This window comes from Pithys albifrons, chromosome 1 (genome assembly GCF_047495875.1).
Source record: "Pithys albifrons albifrons isolate INPA30051 chromosome 1, PitAlb_v1, whole genome shotgun sequence".
Taxonomy (NCBI): Eukaryota; Metazoa; Chordata; class Aves; order Passeriformes; family Thamnophilidae; genus Pithys; species Pithys albifrons.
In genome coordinates, this window is record NC_092458.1 from 57,762,992 (window position 1) to 57,781,657 (window position 18,666).

The window sequence follows — 18,666 nt, forward strand, 5'->3', positions numbered from 1 at the left end:
GTGTGCTTCATGATGTGTAGGCCAGCCTGGTGCAGTGCAGACCCAGGCGGAGACTCCTGATTTCTAGACGGAGTGGTGATCCCACAGGAAAAATCCAAACAGCCTCTGAACTCACCTCATCAAGCCACAGTATAGCACAGCAGGATTATCTCAGATTCGTAATTGTCTGAAAACTCCAACAGTTCAGTGTTGGCTCTGCACACACAGTGATTTCTCAGGGCTAATGTTCTCAGCTGCCCTCCCTAAAGCCCTGCTGCCTGGTTTCCCCCTGCAGCAAAGATGGCAAACAGGAATATGTTGCAAATCCTCAGTTGCTGCAGTTCACAGTTCCAGCTTGAAGTGCCCTTACTTGTGGCACAGACCTTACCTTGCTATTCAGTTTAAGTTGGTTTTGTTACATTTTGTTATGCTGTGGAGTCAAAACTCATGGAAGTTTTGCCCTAGGAGAAGCAGCCTGGGGAGTTGGTCTGAAAACTAGCTGAAACTAAAAGTAACTTTGGCATAGCTGGGTGGATGGTTTGGGGTGAGCGAGCTGCCGGGAGCTGTGAAACATGCAGCCACAGTGGTTTTGTTCTGCCTGAGCCCAGCAGCATCGTCACACCTCGTGACCCAGCTTCCTAAATACACACCTGTCAGCCCAGGAACTTCATGGGACTAAGTGCAATTATAGGGACTGTTTTCCAATTCTCTATCCATGTGGTCTAGAGCAGCATTTAATCTTGCAGCCAAATGTTCCTCCCAGACACTCTGCCATGTTTTGAAGTGTCTGTCAGTAGCAATACTGAAAGCTACGTAGTGTGCAAGCACAGGGATTGCAAACAAAGCAGTGAATATGCAGGTATACACATCTACACATACCCATGTAGAAATCGCTTTCTCACCTGCTTTCAGCACCTGCTTAAAAAGCGAGTGGCGCAAATACAGTGTCGTCCTACAAAAACGTTTGTGCGCTGGTTGCTGTCATAGTGAGTGCGTTTTTCCTGAGTCTGGCATAATGACGGCATCGGCATCCCTGCAATAGACAAGATGCAGAGAGCTGTGCGAAGGGATGTACAGCGATCCGCTCCTGCCATCTACTGGGGGATTTTCGTCCTGCACCCTAGTAGGGCGAGGAGCCATCCCTGCAGTGCAAAATGCTCACAACTCCAGTGCCCAACCACTCTGCTCCAAGAAGAAACCCTAAGAAATCAGTTCATATGTGCAGTCTGCTACAGTCACCTTTCTTACTTGTTGGACAAACCCCCCTCGTTGCTCTGAGATAGGATTTTAAGAATAATTTTGCTACAGGAGTGGAAATTAAGTGTCGTCACCAGTGGGATCTGGGTTTTTATATTGCTTTGTATATTTTTGATGTGTATGTATGGCCAGACGTCATGAATGCAGATTTGGGCAGGGCTCTCCCCACGTGTGTGTGCCCTTCCAGCCTGCGCAGGGGATTTTTTAGGTGAGGCACAGCGTGCACAGAACTGGCCCCACCATTTCAGTCCTGAGGTCCATCTGCCATGGCTGAGCGAGCTTGGACAGTGACAGTGAAGTCCTTGGGACTGTCACAGCACCCGGTACTAACCGGGGCTGACACTGCTGAGCTTCCGAGATGTGACGGGATGGGATGGCAGGGAGGCATTGAACTGCCAGGGGACGGTCCCCACTGAGACTCGAACTCCTCAGGTCCTTGGGATTCAGAGTCCAGAGTGCTCTCCTTTACACCATGGGACCGCCCCTTTTTTGATGTGTACCTGGAGAGTAATGATTGGTTTCTTTGAAAGAGACATTTTTAGTGACTGCAAACATACTTTTTATTTATGTATTTCACAGCTTTTCCATTTAATAAAAGGGGGAAGAGTGTTAGAAACAGATTGGGCCATCAGCTTTTCTTTTTCTTTTATGTCCTCAACAAATTATTTGCTGGTTTTAATGAGTTGGAGTATGTTGATGTTTGCAGTTAGTGGAACTCTAGATGCAAAAAGTACAAGGCTTTCAATAACTCCAGTACAATATATGCACTCCAAGAGGATGAAATTGCTCAAACTAAAGTAATTGTGAATTTACTGTGGGGATTCTTAAACTGTGGTCTGTGGTTGCCATGGCATTCCATTCACTTCAGTCCCGATTAATATTTAAACAAACAAGCAGGCAAATGGCTTTTAAGCAAATTACTGGTGTATATTATAAAGAGTAAAGCAGGGCAATATTAGTGAGCTGTATGTTCTCAAAGGTTATGCTACTGGTATCATAGCTTTACCTGTTCTGATTTTTTTTTCTTTCTCTTCCAAGCCTAAATATTTTAATGTATTAGAAAATCCTCTGGCATCTACTCAGCTCTCCTTTAAAAATGAGGACATAATAAAATGTTTATTGGGGCTTTGATGGAGTCAGAATAAGGCAAGAGGTTTCAAGATAATCCCAGTCCAAGCAGGAAGACTAAGTGCTTTTAGCTCAAGGGGAGGAATTCCAGCAGGAGGATGTGCGAGATAACCTCACTATCACCTTCCCAGGAAGTGCTGGCAGCTTCATTTCGGCAGCCCGTGGAGTATCCATCCCGTTAGTACTTGCCTCTCCCAGGGAGCCGTCACTCCTGGGCTCGGGTGCTCGCTGCTGCATCCCTGGGGCTTGCAGCGAGGGTTCCACCTGCGCTGCTCTGATCCCAGTTGGTGCCTGAGAGCTGAAGTCTATCACAGAGGGGTAATCGCACCCCGGAGCGCCCATCAGCCAGCCTGGCTCTCCACCCCTTGTGAACTGAGTCAGCGCAATTGAGCAGATGGGTAGGAACCCTGGCAAGTGCCTGCCTGTGTAATAGGAATTTTTGTTTCTTTTTAGATATACTTGAAAGAAATTTTGAGAGAAATAGGCATCTACAATGTGAAGGGGACCCACAAAAACACATGGGAGCTGAAGCCGGAATACAGACATTACCAAGGAGAAGAAAAGAGTGATTAACAAAAGCAAGAGAGAATTGGAAGTGATTGCACTGAGGGAACTGTGGTGGCTCTACAGACAGGACTGAGCACAGTGCAATTCTGCAAGGATAAGGATATATTAAACCAGCTGATACTTTGTAATTTTCTGTAGCCCTTTTCCCAAGGATTATTTCTTGTATGTTTCTATAAGTGCTTTGCCTTTTGACAGAAAAAATGTCTATAGAATAAACTTGTATTAGATTTATCTTTTGGAGGAAATCTTTTGAGTTTTACTTTCTTATCATAACTTTGCGGATTTTCCAAACCTCAATGACTTTGAAGGAAAACATGCCCTAGAGGAACCTAGAACTTCGTGGGGTTGCATTTCAGTGTCACAAGGTTAATACCCTCAGTTCTGCTGGGATCTGTCAGGGCTTCATCTGGAAGGCTGCAAAAGTAGACAAACCTTTGTGCAGTGTTTGGGTGGAATGGACGTGATGCTCCTTTTGAGATCAGGCTTTAGGAAAAACATCCACAACCATGGTGCTCATTACAGTCCTTAGACTCTGTGGGAACAAGTCAACAGTTAAAAACCTGTGAAGTGAAGACTGTTTGGTACACAGGTCAGTGGGAAGAGAACAGTCCCCTCCAGGTGATTACTGAGAAAAAATTGAAATATCACTTAGGTACAGCAAGGAGTAATTTTATCTTTTGTTTTGTTTTTATGCTGATACCTATGTCTTGTTCATATCAATAAAAAACATTATTTTAATTTGCACCATGCAATGTTCTACATTACTGACTGAACACATGATTTAGGTGGTGTAGGTCTGAAGAGTTTTTTCAAACCAAGGTTTTATTACTGGCTTTGCCATTTAGTTCCTCTGTGTTTTGGGAAAGATTGCTGAATTTATCTGTGTCTCTGTCCCCCCATATTTGTAATGCACATTGCAAGGGTTGTCTGTTCAACATCCTTTTGTGAGGGAACAGGGGAGGGAACTATTTAATTATATTCTCAGAGCTTTTATGTTAAAGAAAGAGCAAAGAACACAGAGTGGACAGAACCTCATGAATAAGTGAAGCAGGTGAGGTTTGATAGCACAGCTTTCACACTCCCTCAGGTCCTTCAGATGTGCATCATTTCTGCCCACTCTAATGAAATTAGGTCTGTGTGAAAAGCAAACATTACATTATTGGTCCAGTTGGAAGCAGGGAAGGACTTGGAGGGGTGTCAAATGCCTTTGGAGGTTTGTAAAAGAACTCTGACCCCTCATGTCACACAATTTTGCTTATTCATTTTTTCTAGAATTGTTTGTGTAGATATCTGTACAGATATACTTCCTACTGGTGCCCAGCTCCCTGTGGCATGAAGTGTTCTGTTCCTAGGAGGCCGAGAGTTCTGAAGAGCATATCACATTCCAGAGATGTATGTGTGCTTTCATAAATATTGCCATTGACTTGTGTCTCCTCAGGCTCTACAAGCAGGACCCAGCTTGCTCTCAGTTGCAGGAGACATCTGAGAATGCTGAGGAACCCAGGGAGCCAGCCTTTTTGTCTTGCTGTGGTACATGATGTGCTCCCTGGCAGCAGCCAGAGCCTGCACACATTGCTGTCCTTACTGGGCTGTGCAAGTCCTCTGTGGGCCTGTGTTCAGATGTGTAGGATGAGAGCTCTTGCTTTTCATGAGCTGAGCTCCTCTGTTGGATTCGTGGCCTGTTTTAGCAACTGAAGTACTTAGCAAGTCTAGGTCAGCTTTTCCTTTGTGTTACTCCTCAGATGATCCTCTAAAACCGTGCAGGGGGATGCCATGCAATTCTGATGCTGTAGTGGTCTAATTCATTGCCACTGGTAAAAATGACAGCACCATTTCACAGAGAAAATATTACCTTTAATGGGATACCCGGCAGGATTAGCTTAGTGGGGAAGTGTTTTTATCTGCCTGTATTTTTGGTTTTATATACGCTGCTTCAGTTTGTCTTCAGTTGAGAAGGTCATAGTGTGAAATGCCAGATCTAAGTAAAGGAGGGATTTTATTGATCTGCAGAGTGCTTTTGGACAGGGTAAATAATCTCTGCTCAGGTGTAATGGAACATGTACAGAGCTTTTTAGGGGGTTTTATGAAAGATTGATTTTTTTATGGGTATCATTAAAAACATGGAGAGTGATAAGAAGCAATGGAGTTTCCAACTAATGAGCAACAGAAGGGGTGAGGAATGCTGCGGTGCACTGGCTTGCAGCCTTCTGTGGAATAGCATCAGCTATAAATGAGGAACAGGACAGTGAGGAAACACCATTTCAAAAATGGAACTAGGAAATACTATGCCAGGGTAAACTAAGAAAAGATAACCAGTGATCAGTCCAGAAGCCAGGCAGCTTGAGAAGCACTTTTTTGCCTCCTTCCTCTGTGATTTTGAAAGCTTTCTAGCATGCTAGGGTGCAGTTGGAATTTTAGCTGCAACAAAAAGCGGCATGAGTGAAGGGAACAATGAGCCCACAGGGATGCTGATGTAGAGCATTAAAAATGTGCTGTACATTCAAGGACTCTGCTGGCTCCTGCCTGGTGGGAACGGATGGTAAAGATGGAGTTTTTAGGTGCCTTTGGCATGTCATCATCCAGCCTGCAGCCAAGCCATGGGATCTTGCAGCACAAACTGTCCTGGAGACAGAAGCAGCAGGATAAACACACTGCTGTGGGCCCCATATTCCCACTTTAGCAGTAACCCAGGGCACTGTAGGACTGGTCTAACTTCATGCGACACTGTGATAATGACTGAACATTTGGGACAACCTCATTTGGATCCACTAGTTAATAACCAGCAAAAGCTCTCCAGCTCTGCTCACTTGTTCTGAAAGAAGACCTTATGCAAGTGGTGTTAGCATGATTGCCATCTGCCAGAAGAGAGGAGGAGGCTTGTAGGCATTCAGGTCTGATTCCCTAGCCCCCACATTTGGATTAATTTAAACTCTGGACTCACAGCAGAGACAAACACCGATTCCCTGCTGGGCTTTCCATGTGCTGCTGCCTGCTCACTGCTGAACTCTGCTCATGCAGATGTCCTTGAATATAAGTGGTCAAAACACTGGTCAACAAGCTGGTCCCATAGGCACAAGCAGAAGTATCAATGTGCAAAATGCCATTAAATGAGATTAAAAATGTGTCTACTCTCTCGCATTATTTCTCCCAAATGACTAGTTTGGAGTCATTGGACATTTTATCCTCAGTAAGCCCAGGCAGTACCAGCCTGGACCTGAGCTGACATAAGATGATGGTAATGCAGCCACCCCATTAGGGTGCCAGGGGGATAGGAGGGAACAAGAAGGCAAGTTACTGGAGGCTGCCACTGCAAACTAGGAGGGGCATGGGTTTGAACCCAGCATGGGACAGGCTGGTCCCTGTGCTCCTGTGCTCCTCTCCTGTCAACCCACAGCTCTGCCTGCCTCATCCTCTGCCTGCAGCCAGCCACGAGGCTGCTGGGGGGACAGCCTGGTGGGCTGTTAGGGTTGCATGAGGAATGGGAGCAAAAAGCACCACGAATATTGGCTTTGAGCTGGCAGAAAGTCATATAAGACCTCTGCTGCTGACACATCTTTGACACAGAGCTCCAAGTGGGATCAGAGCTCACTAGCTACTGTGATCACAGTGGATGTTCCCTAAAAGTTGCCCATACTTTGAGTCAATTATGTATTGCCTTCAGCTGCTTCAAGTTGGCTCCAGCTGAACATACCTCTTACATGTCAGCTATGCCCTTCTCATTCACATGTCCCTGTCACCAGGATGGCATTTTCATCAGTCAGGTTTTTTATGGACATCTGTTTTTTTATGGACTCCTAACAAATTTTTCTCACTAAAGATGTATAAGCGCTGAGCCATTGCTCCAGTCTCACCTGAAAGACAGTTCTGCATCTTGAGCCCTTCAAAGAGCTGTGGCTGGGTACAACCTGCACCTTTTCTCATACCAGTGGTAGGACTGAGGGACTCTTCTTGGCTTTCCTCATCAAGGCTGTGTGACTCTCAGGCTCCAGGGCCAGCCTTTCTCAGGAAGTGTTCAATTATTCACACAAAGAGGACAAATCCCAACACAAAAGAAAAAAGGCACCTGTAAGCCAGAAGGGTCAATGAATGCAGGTGCCATGGAGCCTCCTTTCAGGTGACCACACCTATGGCTTGTGTGATGAGTAAGGGTCAAGCACTTAACAGTGGAGACCCTGTTTTCCTGTCCACCTTAGCAAACCTCAGCACAAGGAACTGCTTGGGGCTGGTTTTAGAAGCACCTCAGCCAAAATGTATTCCTTGGAGAAGGAATGCACCCCCAAGAGGACTTTCTGCTCCCGATGGTGTTACACAGGTGTTTAGGCTTTTGCAGGCACTATGTTTGCAGCTACAGGCAAACAAACAGCAGAAGCTGTAGTGGTTGATTTTCAATCTTGAAAGAAAGAGAACTGTTTCTTTTCCGCTTTACTCCATTAACTAGTTTTACCTCTGGAGCTTGTTCTTGAGATGGGACCCGTGCAATTCCAGGAGGCAGGGAAGGTTTTCAGCTGCTCTAAGACAGATAACCAAGTACTGAGCACCAGAGGAACAGGCAAGGGCAAAGGCTTGATTAAAAGCGACAAACGAAATGATGGAGAGTCCTTCAGCAGCCTCCTGGGCCTATGCCTGCACCTGCCCAGCTGCTCCCAGCAGTCTGTGGTGGAAGGGTTGATAGCACTGGGAGAGGGAAATGAGACAAACCTGCCAGAAGCTTCAAACCTCTAATTTTTTTTTTTTTCCCTGAGACTCACATAAAGCCCAGCATAGATTCCCAAAAAGCCTGCTTCTGGCAGCTGGCCAGACCCAGCTTTGGGAAGAAGCTATTTATACTCCAGCAATGGGAGAAACTGCCAGCAGCATGGGCTGTATCCAGACTCCACCAGTCCAAATACCCCCAGCCACAAGATTTTCCCCTTGCACATCCTTCCCGCAGTGAGGTGGCCATGAACATGAAACCTTTCTACTTGTGGGCAGCTACTATATTGCTCGTTTGGACTAAAAATCAAATGGGTTTATGGGGGTCAAAGCACTCTCAGACCCATGACAGGTGAAGTAGATGGCACATGCTGCCAGGAGGTGGCTGCCAGGCTGGGGCAGCTGAAGCCAACAGGTGAAGGGTTGCACTGACTTCCTGAAAGCCCTTTGCGGGCAGCAAGAAGAAGCACCAGCAGCTTCAGGCAGTTCTATGGCTGCAGCCTACAGCAAACATTCAGTTGCAGTGGCAGCAAAATTATCCCTCTCTGCCTCAACTGGAGAGGCTGAGGGTGCCTGGCTCAGACAGAGCTATCGATAGAGGAGATAAACCTCAGCTCTCAAACCAGACTATTCCAGCAGCAAGTGAGGCTTTGCTAGATGAGCACCCACAGTGAGCGTGGAGGGAGCATCCAGCTTTACAGGGCCATTTCTCCACTAGTCTGTACAAAGAATTTGAGAAGCTAATCTTTAAAACCTTTCTGGACATCTACTTTTATGGACATTCCTTATTTAAAAAAAACTTAAATAGCTTCACTGCTTTGGCAGGGCTGCCAGCATGCCCACATCTTGCTGAGGGTAGGAAGAAGGAGGGCTGCTCTCTGAAGTGCCAGCAGTGCCTGCTCTTGCTGCTGGCCACAGATGGTGAGGTGAATCCCAGCTGTTAGCTCCCAGGGTAAAGGGAGGGCTGCAGAGAAATGGTTGCTCAGCATTTTTACCGCCATCCAGCTGCTGCCTCTGGCAAGCTGGCATCACACAACCAAAATAGTTTTAAAAAAGCCTCCAAGGGTGTTTGGCTCATTTATACCTGAAGTGGAAGGTGATGAATGCAGCTCTAATGGATCTAAGTACCCAGTAGCAATGGCACATCCTCAGCATGCTGTGCACTCCTGCAGAACACACTTGAAGGGTTGCCAGCATTTGCTGGCACTCAAAAAAAGCTCCCTCAGGTCACCAGCCCTGGCCACAGCCACTTGGCTGCAACCTTTGCACAACAGCTTCCAGCCGCAGCTTCAACCAAAAGGCAGCCAAGACATAGGGGCTGCAAACCAGCATGGTTGTGCTCTTGGCAGTGGATTTTGTACTGTTTATGGCAAAAACTTTCAGGCGTGGCTAGGGGTTTTCTTTCCTCCTACGAAGACATTTTTCTCTGAGCTCAATGAATATTAATGGTGTTTAACTCCTGGTCTCCCACTGTGGGCTAACAGCAACAGAGATTTTCTGGCTGGCTGATCCAGGGCTAAACATACCAGCTTACAATGGCAGCCACATCCCAGGGAGTGGCTACAGACATGAAGAGTAGATGGAGGTTCACAGGAGCAGAGGGAGGTGTCTTGTCTGCTCCAAGTCAGCTGCAGTGTGCGGAGACAGCATAAGTATCTTAATGCAGATGCTATTGTTCTTAAATAAAAGCATCCTCCCCTAAAGGGCTGTCACTGAAAACACTGCCAGGACTGCAGCAGGCTGGCCTCTGCCAGCTCAGCAGCCAGAGACTTGCTAAGGGAAGAAAAATTGCAGCTTTTAAATTTTTTTGCTGCATATTTTTTTCAAACTAGTCTAATTTTACTTCTCTGGCAACAACCATGTCCTAAGCTTATGGTAATTCCCTCCTGGCCATGAGCTAAACAAAGTTAAAAAAAAATCCACAATAAAAGCCCCCCAAACCTGTGTTTCCTACATACTTACATTTAAAATTTTCCCTTTGCAGGTTTCTACCTCCTTGTGCCAAAAGTGAGGGCTTCACAAGGCTCCAGGACCATCACTCACTTGGGCTTTGGCATCCGGCCCATGCTGAGTGGGCAAAGCCAAGGGACAGAGTGGGGCTGGCTTGGCTGGGTATTCAGGAAGGGGCAATGGGGACACCAGTGCCTCTCCCAGCACACCAGAAGTTCCCTCCACTGCATGAACATCCCCAAGTCTGCTGCACCCTTTCTCTCAAAGTAGGCAACCAAGGAACAAGTTGCTGTAGCAGCATATGGACATTAACATCACTGTGACTGGCTCATGGGAAATGGGCTTTTTTGTTTGCTTTCAGAGGGCAAAAACAGAGTGGGTTTGTAGATTGAGCAGCAAAACTACGAGACAAAAAGTAGGCACTGAAGGGGAACAGTAAGGAGGGAGGGCAAAACTTCACGGGAATCATGGGACAGGTGCCAAGCACAGCAACTGCTTCCTCCAGCCCCAAGGCATCACTCCCTTAACCACAGAAGTGCGAAACTGAAAAGGCAGGGGCTTTTTCCCCTTCATGAGAAATCAGGCTTTGCTCCCCTGTCAGCATCCAGCTCAGAGTGGGTGTAGACTTGAGCCTGCAGGGGAAAAGTTTCTACCCTGCTGCCTAAACTACTCCACACAAGGCTCAGGGAAAAAGCTATTTGGATCCTTACAGTTCCACAGCCCTTCCAGCGACTGAAAATATCTTTCCAGGAATGTAAGATACAAGCCTGATAAACACACGTTCTAAAACAAGATGGGGATAGATTTTAATACTGTCCTTCAGTTCAGGCTTGTGTTTAAGCAGCACCAGGATCATTTGTTGTCACTGGGGATTTTTATAAATTTAATAGCTCTAAGGCTGTTGTGCAAAGTACAAAGTTTGTATTCCCAAATCACTTCAGCTTTTCAGTTCCAGGAGAGAACTGCTTGAAGATGGGCCAGAAGAGGAACTGGGTTATGAGGAAATATGCTGACTTCCTTTCCAACTCAGAGTTGCGTCACGGACCATTGACAAGTGCATTTACCAGCCACGGACCTCCCACTTAACAGCAAGCAGTGACGCCCAGCGCAAGGAGCTGGGTCACAACTCTCCCTCCCCCTGCCCACAGCAGGGAGCTACAGCACTGTGGCTGACAGCTGCTTGTTGCTGCCACAATCCTTCCCTGCCATTGTGGTTTAACCTCTCCTCACTGGTGTCTGATAGATTTGACAATGCAGAGCAGCAAGATTTGCCCATTTACCTGGGAAACTGAAGGCAGCAGTGCATTAGTGAGAAGTGCAGTGAGTGCAACAATTAGCAAAAACACTCCTCTTGCAGCTCACTGAAGGAAAACAGACCATAACCAAGTCCTCCATCTCCAGAGCCTTTGAACTGACACTTCCTTACAGCAGGCTGGAAGGAGACTTCCTATCAGAGACTCTACTATGCAGAAAAGCATGAGACTGCTCAGAGCACAGCACCCCCTCGTTAGGCATGTTTGCACACACCAATTAAATATCCCAATTAGCCTGGAGTACAGACAGGATGTCACACAATTTGCCATTCAACCCAACAGCAAGGCTGTGCTCGTAGTTTGAAGCACCTGCTTTTCAAAGCAGCACCTCATCTGTACACAGATGCCACGTGGCAAATTGATCCAGGTTGGTGCCCAGGGCTCCCAGCCTTGGCATAACTAGCCAGGCAGGGGGAGGAGCCATCTCCACTCCCACGTATCAGCTCCACAACTGGAAATGGGAGCCAGGGCTTTAGGGGCCACACAATCACACCAGCACTGCCCTGCCCACACTAACTTCAGCTCAACTGAGAAGCAAAAGTCTCAGCTAAGCACCCGTTTCCTCCTCCTTTCCTTTAATGCTCCCAGTTTTTAACAAAGATGCCACAGGAAATGCGAGATAACATCCTCACCCAGCCCCATTCAACAAATCTTCTGCAAGGAAAGCAAGAGTTGGCTCACAGGGATTTTATCCAGGCTTTGAACCTGACTCTCTGCCTTTCAGCCCCATTGAGTGAAGGCAGGTTACACCAAAATTGTATGTCATCCAGAAGCTCAGCTAGCCCAAGATCCTTTCTTGGGAAAGTTTAAAAAAAAGTAAAAGTACATGAAGTTCACACAGAACTAAAAAAAGGTGTATTTAACTAGACAGGAACTTCAGAGATAACTAGGGCACACTCCACTCCCTCCTCCAGTCTCTCACTCCTCCCAGCCTGCTGCCACATCTATCTCACCCCTGCAGAAACCTACTTCCACCTCCACCCTCCAGTACCAGGGGCCAAAAACTGACACATGAGAGATGTGAAAACTCTGAAGGAGATCAACAGCTGGTGAGTGGGCCATGCCCTCCCTTTTCAGGCACCTAAACCTCCTATGCCTCTGGCATCACTGCAGCAGGAAAAAAGTTAATGATTTGCAGTCCAAGGCAACATTCCCGGTCAGGTACAGTCAGCAGTGACAGCCAGCTGGAGCTGTGAAGGCACTTGTGTTCCTTTATTCAATCCAAACTGCCACGAGGTCAGACAGGTAGAAAGTGCAAGGAACCTGTTACTGTTGCATCTCAGAAAGACCCAGAGAAGCAACGGCCATTTGCTCCAGGTCTGTCAAACAGATGCATTTCCTAACAAGGAACAGAGCAGGAACAATGTAAGTCATAAGCACAGACATGCACTCGGTTTGCAGGAAGTCTAGGGCTGGACTAGGCCGTTCCAGCAGCTCTAACAGGTCAAGCACAGAAAACCTCCAAATCCTGCAACTTGACAGAGTTCTAGTCAACATGCTACTCAATAGCTGTCAAATACAAAGAGAGCTAGTACCACAGCCAGGCTGTTTGGAAAACCTAGTCATTTCACCCTCTCCCCACAATGTTTGCCATACCTGGACTCAGAGTGCTAGTGTTGAAGCTCCTGCTCCAGTCACCCTCCTACCTTGATCTTGGAGCTGTGCTAGAACTAAGGACTAACTCCAGTATTCTTGTCTGACAAAGGTCTGCCAGCACTCAGCTTTAGTAGGACATATTTCATTCTGGAATTTTATTATTACTCATTTCTTATCTTTTCCAGTGCTAAGTCTGTGAAACCACAAAAGATGAAGGTGATCCATTCCATGATGACATTTCTTGGACTTTGCCTTATTGACCTCAGCGCCACAGACAAACTGTGTGAAAGCTGTCTGGAAACAGTCCAGTTGTAGCACACTAGCACCAGGCTACGCTACTGACCGTACCAAATCCTTGATGCATCCTCTCGTGTGTCACCTTAAGAAATACATCAGACATCACCTAGAATGGGTTTAAATGAGTTTTATTTTAGACAACCTACATGAGAGATGTTTTTTCGTTTTTCAAAACAATGCCTCCACTCCAAATCAGGGTCAAAATAAGTGAATAAAGCTCAAGATGACATCAGTCCAGTTGTTAGACATCGCTGGTTCCTGGTGTTGTGCCGATGAAGAAACAGCAGCCAGCTATGAAGACAAGTGATCCAAAACCATACTGTTTGATTTGTTACTGAAACAAGAGTAGCAAGTGTTAGATGAAGGTCATGACAGTCACAGTAAGTTTCTTATTTCTGTATTCCCTAATTCAATCTGGGCTGCCACAGTCAGGCAGGCAGAAAGCGCAAGGAAATTGTTTTTGCATCTTAGTGCAAACCAGAGAGCAACAGGAAAAGTGCCCGCGGTCTATCAGAGGATGCTGATCATGTTTACAGTCATACAGATCAACTGGCACCAATCAGCTGCTTAGAAAGCTGGACAAAATACTCATACCCTTTTTGCTTGACACACCACAGTTCCCATTTCCTCTTAACTAAGAGCACATCTAAAGAACTACCAAAGTTTACGATCTATGTGTTGTCTCTTAAAACTGGAACACCTTGTCAATATTCTTTCACTCCATCTTGAAGTAGATGGATTTACCAAAATTGCACATCCAAAAGGTGTGCCCCTGTAGAGAAGATGCACACAAGCTTCTGTTCTGAGGAGGTGCCTTCCAGGTGATCACCTGTTCCAGGGCCCAGGAGAGACATCGCCCCTCGATCAGGCTGCAGGAGGTGCCATGTCCATTTTGGCCATAAAGCATTCCTTAGTTGGCCTACTGCTCCACACTAGAAGCTGGCTCATCTTTACATGACTTGCATACCAGAAAATTTCTAAAAGGCTTTACAGATAAATATAGCTGGCTATAAACAGACTTCCTAAGTCCACAATGACTGGGCAAAGCAATTGGTGATCCCACACTGCAGTGAATTCCACAGCTCTCCAAATAAGCAAAAGAACACAAGTGTTGCGATCCAAATACTGTTTTGTTGAAACACATTCCAATACAGAGAAGCATCAGCAGACCATGGGAGCTATCCTGAGCTCAGGTAGTTGGAGGTTCCAGAGAAAGTAAGGTTAAGTATTCTGTCAAGCATTACTGAGTTCCAAAATTTAGGGCAATATTTAAACTGACAGTTCTTGCATAAAAAATAAGGGCATCAGTTTAAGTGAAATAAGATGGAATGTCACCATGAAAGGTACTTCACAATTAAACCCCACCAGAGGGATCTGAACTACAGAGCACACTGACTTTTATCTAATAGTTTAAAACCATTCCAAATCACACAGATCTCACTAGGGCAATTCCTTCTGCATTTCTTAGCCATTAAGTCACCATGAATCATTGCAGTGACACTACATCCCCTTTGAGTGCAAGTGAATAGCATTCAAGGGAAGTTTCAGGCACTTTGCATAATATGAAGCAACAAATAGGCTGTACTTACACAAACTTCTGAGTCTTTAAACTGGCAGCTACTGTTCAACTTACACAGGGATGCAATGGAACAAGTGCTGCATTGAAGGAGCTCACCATTCAGTCAGGCACATTCATCCAACTTGGGTAAGTACTTACACATTTCTCGATTTCTAAGCCGTCCTTAAAGAAAATCATATATGGGGTTACACCATCCTCACGGAAATCCAGGAGAGCCACCATACCATCTGGATTCATGTTCTCTCCTACAAAGAACTTCAGAGCAATGTGTTACTGAGACATTGTATCAGTTGTTACCAGGAGAAAATGCATTTTTATACAAAAGCAATACAAAGTCACCATGTTCACTTTTTAAGTCTCCCTGACCAGCTGCAGGGATTTTGCTCTCCACAGCTTGTCCATCTTAGTACCACAGAAGGGAACGGATTCCATCCAGAGAGACCTCAAACTGCGTAAGAAGTGGGCCCATGGGAACCTCATGAAGTTCAACAAGATCAAGTACAAGGTCCTACACCCAGGTCAGGGTGATCCCAAGCACAAATACAGACTGGGCAGAGAAGGACTGACAGCAGCACTGGGGAGAAAACCCTGGGGTACCGGTTGACAGAAAGCTCAACATGATTCAGCAATATGTACTCACAGCTCAGAAAGCCAACTGTACCCTGGGCTGCACCAAAAGGAGTGTGGACAGCAGGCAGAGGGAGGTGGCTCTGCCTCTGTGCTCTCTTCTGGTGAGACCCCACCTGAAGCTGGGACCCCAAGGTAAGAACGTGGACTTCTTGGAGCAAATCTAGGAGGGCCACAAACATGATTACAGGGCTGGAGCACCTCTCCTATGAAGACAAGCTGAGAGAGTTGGGCTGTTCAGCCTGGAGAAGAGAGTGCTCCAGAAGACCTTACAGCAGCCTTCCAGTGCCTAAAGAGGACTACAAGAAGTCTGGACAGGGACTTTTACAAGGGCACATTGCCATAGGACAAGGGGAAGTGGCTTTAAACTGAAAAAGAGCAGATTTAGATTATATATTAGGAAGAAATTCTTAACTGTGAGGGTGGGAGGCACTAGCCCAGGCTGTCCAGAGAAGCTGTGGATACCCTATCTCTGGAAATGTTCAAGGCCAGGTTGAAAGGAGCCCTGAGCTACCTTATCTAGTGGGAGGTGTTACTGCTCATGTCAGAGGGATTGGAATTAGATGATCCTTTCAAACCCAAACCATTCTGTGATTCTATAATTTTACCACACTGCTATCAACAGTGTAAGACACAGCAAGGGGCAAAGTGATCCACCTTTCCAGTCTTTTAGCTCCATAGTGCCTAAATCACAGTAACAACAAACGTAGCACTACAAGTTGAAATGAGATCCCCAAACACACTTAACACCCTTTCACAGTTTCTCCTCCCCAACTCTCAGGGTTGCCAATACTCTTGGTTAGACATCCTCAGAGCAGGAGCACTCAAAATCCTCAACAAGCCAGTTCAGCAGGTGAATCAGACTGTAATATTACAATACTACTCTAAGGAGATGCAAGTTACCTGGTAGTTTTTGAAGTTGGCAAGGATGTGTTTGATTTGTTCTGCAGCCCCTGTCATGAAAGGCTTTACTCTCTCTGGCTTATGTTCCTCAAGTCTGGCTTTGATTCTGGAGAGCAAAACAAAAATGCAAAACCCTGAAAATACATTCTAGCTTAATAACTTCACCAACTGGTGTCACATCATAACAGTTACTACCTGTCAATCTTTCATTTTGCTGCCTTTCCCCCCACTCCCTCTCAAAGCCCCCAGATTTTAACTTAATTTTGCTAGTGAAATGGCAAAACAGTGCCTGCCACTCATCTCAAGGTCATTTTACTTCTAGGCCAGCGGTAGACAAAAATCAGCAAGCTGCTTTCCACAGCACCAAGAGTACTATCTATCAGTGTCACAAAGCATTTTCACCTGTAGTAGTCACCCACTGAACAGCAAGCAACAGAAAGTACACCTTGAATTAGAAAAATGTCCTATTCACACACATTTTTTAGTCATTTGACAACTTAAGAAAGTTTCAGAAAGCTTCTCTTTACCACCTCACTCTCCTCCACATGAAGGTTTGGCAAAAGGAAATACAGAAGAAAACAGCAAGGTTACAAACTAGATCTAAAGCATGTGATCAGGTCCTCTACCTCAGCCAAGATAAACACAGATATTCCAGCATCAGTCTTTACAGCTCCAGTTTTGCCAAGTATTCACACATTACTGAAGTTCACAGCCAGTTTCCCACCTGTATCAGAACTAACACCTACTAGGAATAAGTCCAGTGCTGTTTTTAATATATCAGCCACAAACTTCACAATGTCAAAGGAGAAGCTTAAAGACACTTACGCTTTCATGTAATCCTTGATGTACTTCTTGTAGGATTCTTTTGTGAAGCTGGTCTCCTGAAGGTGGTGGTTAATTACTATATCAACACCAGTTATGACCGTGGCTTCTGTTCCATCTCCCTCTGGACCTTCAGCAGAGGCATTGCCACCAATTAGAGAGTCATCAATTTGACCCTCTGTCCTGGTGACCATCTAGATTTAGAGACATCAAAACACTTAACCGCTCTGCAAAACACCTTAATGCTATCACTCTCACACACCTATGACCTGACAGCAGGACACGGCTCCAGAGCCACAGATCAGTGCAAGGAACCTAACTGCAGCCTAATTTCCCAGTGACAAGGGGGAATGCGTTTAAATTGAAAATCAGTAGGTTTAGATTGGGTTTTAGGAAAGAAATTCTTTACTGTGAAGGTAGGAGGCACTGACAGCTTGCCCAAAGAAGCTGTGGATGCCTCATCCCCCCCTATCCCCAGAAGGGCTCAAGGGCAGGTTGGATGGGGCTTTGGAGCAACCTGGTCTAGTGGAAGCTGCCCGTGGAAAGAGGGTTGGAACCAGATCATCTTTAAGGTCCCCTTCCAACCCAAACCATTCTATGATTTTGTGACCGTAGGTGTCTGACCCAGGTTCCATTACACTCCAGTCTGGCTGTCCCGGGCTCTCTCAGACACCACCCGGGGCAGCACCAGTCCTGCCCCTACCCCTGCACAGGCAGCGGGCCATGCTGGGTCTCCCCCTCCCTCCTAGTCACGCCACCCCCGCTCCCCACCGGCCCTGAGTCACCGGCGCATCCCTCCCTGCCTCCCTCGGGGGACGGGCGGGCGGGCACTCACCTTCCCCTCCACTTCCAGGCACAGGCCGTCCGCCACCTCCCGGATCTTGTAGATGTCCGAGAACATCTCGTCCTCTGCGGGGACACACGCATAGCTCCGGTCAGCCCCCGCCTCCCCGGGCCTGCCCCGCACATGCGCGGCGGCACCATCAGGCCCAGCGCCCGGGCCCGGCCCGCGCTCTCCGTCCACCCCCCACCCCGCACCGAGCGCTCTCCCATCCGCCTCTCCCCTCCCAGCCTCTTCCCCGCTTCCTTACGGCTAATGCAATCCCGGTAGATGATCATGGCGGCGGCGGAGAGGGGCAGGGGGGAGGCGGCCGCGGGTCTCAGCGCAGCGACCCTGACGCAGGGGAGCGGTGAGCGGGGCGGAAAAGGGCCGAGTCAGCGCCTGCCGGGGCTCATATAGGCGGGCACGGCCTTCCCCACCCCGCCCCAAGCGCGTCACCGCGCACGCGCGATGCGGGCCGCCCAGCCCCGCCGCGCGCGGCCGCGACCGCTGCCGGTGCCCCCTCACGGGCGCCCCCTCACGGGCAGCACCGGCTGCGGCCGCGGCCGCGCGCCCCCTCACGGGCGGTACCAGCAGCGGCACCCAAATAATAACTGAATTTTTGTATGGCCAGACTTCGCGAACGCAGATTTGGGCAGGGCTCTCCCCACGTGGGTGTGCCCTTCCAGCCTGCGCAGTGGATTTTTTAGGTGAGGCACAGCGTGCGCAGAACTGGCCCCACCGTTTAAGTCCTGAGGTCCATCTGCCACGGCCGAGAGAGCTTGGACAGTGACAGTGAAGTCCTCGGGACTGTCACAGCACCCGGTACTAACCGGGGCTGACCCTGCTGAGCATCCGAGATGTGACGGGATCGGATGGCAGGGAGGCATTGAACTGCCAGGGGACGGTCCCACTGAGACCTGAACTCAGGACCTTGGGATTCAGAGTCCAGAGTGCTCTCCTTTACACCACGGGACTGCCTGCACCTGAACTCTTAAGTCAGTTATAAATGCCTCCCTGACACCCTGATCCGGTCAGATCTCAGAAGCTGAACTGGGTCAGCCCTGGTTAGTACTTGGATGGGAGACCTCCTGGGAATACCTGGGGCTGCAGGTTCTAGTCCTGAGGACTTCATT

The 18,666-nt window shown here is 47.5% G+C and overlaps 2 protein-coding genes and 2 non-coding genes across 4 annotated transcripts in view; 1 reads left to right on the top strand and 3 right to left on the bottom strand.

Annotated features, from left to right (window-relative positions):
* Positions 1 to 3,678, top strand: part of GTF2F2 (general transcription factor IIF subunit 2) — an 89,317-nt gene extending 85,639 nt beyond the window's left edge. Inside the window, exon 9 of the mRNA XM_071550879.1 lies at positions 2,818 to 3,678. Coding sequence (XP_071406980.1) covers positions 2,818 to 2,937 — 120 coding nt within the window. The 3' untranslated portion in view covers positions 2,938 to 3,678. The remainder of the gene's footprint in view (positions 1 to 2,817) is intronic.
* Positions 3,679 to 12,086: 8,408 nt separating this feature from the next.
* On the bottom strand, positions 12,087 to 12,222 carry LOC139681091 (small nucleolar RNA SNORA31). The gene has a single exon (XR_011699467.1). It is a non-coding gene; the product is annotated as a small nucleolar RNA SNORA31 (small nucleolar RNA).
* Positions 12,223 to 12,891: 669 nt separating this feature from the next.
* TPT1 (tumor protein, translationally-controlled 1) lies at positions 12,892 to 17,931 on the bottom strand. The gene is made up of 6 exons (XM_071550887.1): positions 17,802 to 17,931; positions 17,546 to 17,619; positions 16,714 to 16,904; positions 15,889 to 15,994; positions 14,497 to 14,613; positions 12,892 to 13,113 (listed from the first exon to the last, which is right to left on the bottom strand). Exons 1-6 carry the CDS (start codon positions 17,827 to 17,829, stop codon positions 13,111 to 13,113), a joined length of 519 nt encoding a protein of 172 aa, XP_071406988.1. The 5' UTR covers positions 17,830 to 17,931; the 3' UTR covers positions 12,892 to 13,110.
* On the bottom strand, positions 13,173 to 13,302 carry LOC139681087 (small nucleolar RNA SNORA31). Its single transcript, XR_011699465.1, has one exon. It is a non-coding gene; the product is annotated as a small nucleolar RNA SNORA31 (small nucleolar RNA).
* Positions 17,932 to 18,666: the final 735 nt, after the last annotated feature.

Excerpts from the sequence above, each read along its gene's own strand:
- TPT1 (XM_071550887.1), bottom strand. The coding sequence starts at position 17,829 with ATGATCATCTACCGGGATTGCATTAGCC. Across the intron at positions 15,995-16,713 it reads ATCAAGGATTACATGAAAGC|AATCAAAGCCAGACTTGAGG; the intron begins GTAAGTGTCTTT and ends TTTGCTCTCCAG. Across the intron at positions 14,614-15,888 it reads CCAACTTCAAAAACTACCAG|TTCTTTGTAGGAGAGAACAT; the intron begins GTAACTTGCATC and ends ATTGCTCTGAAG.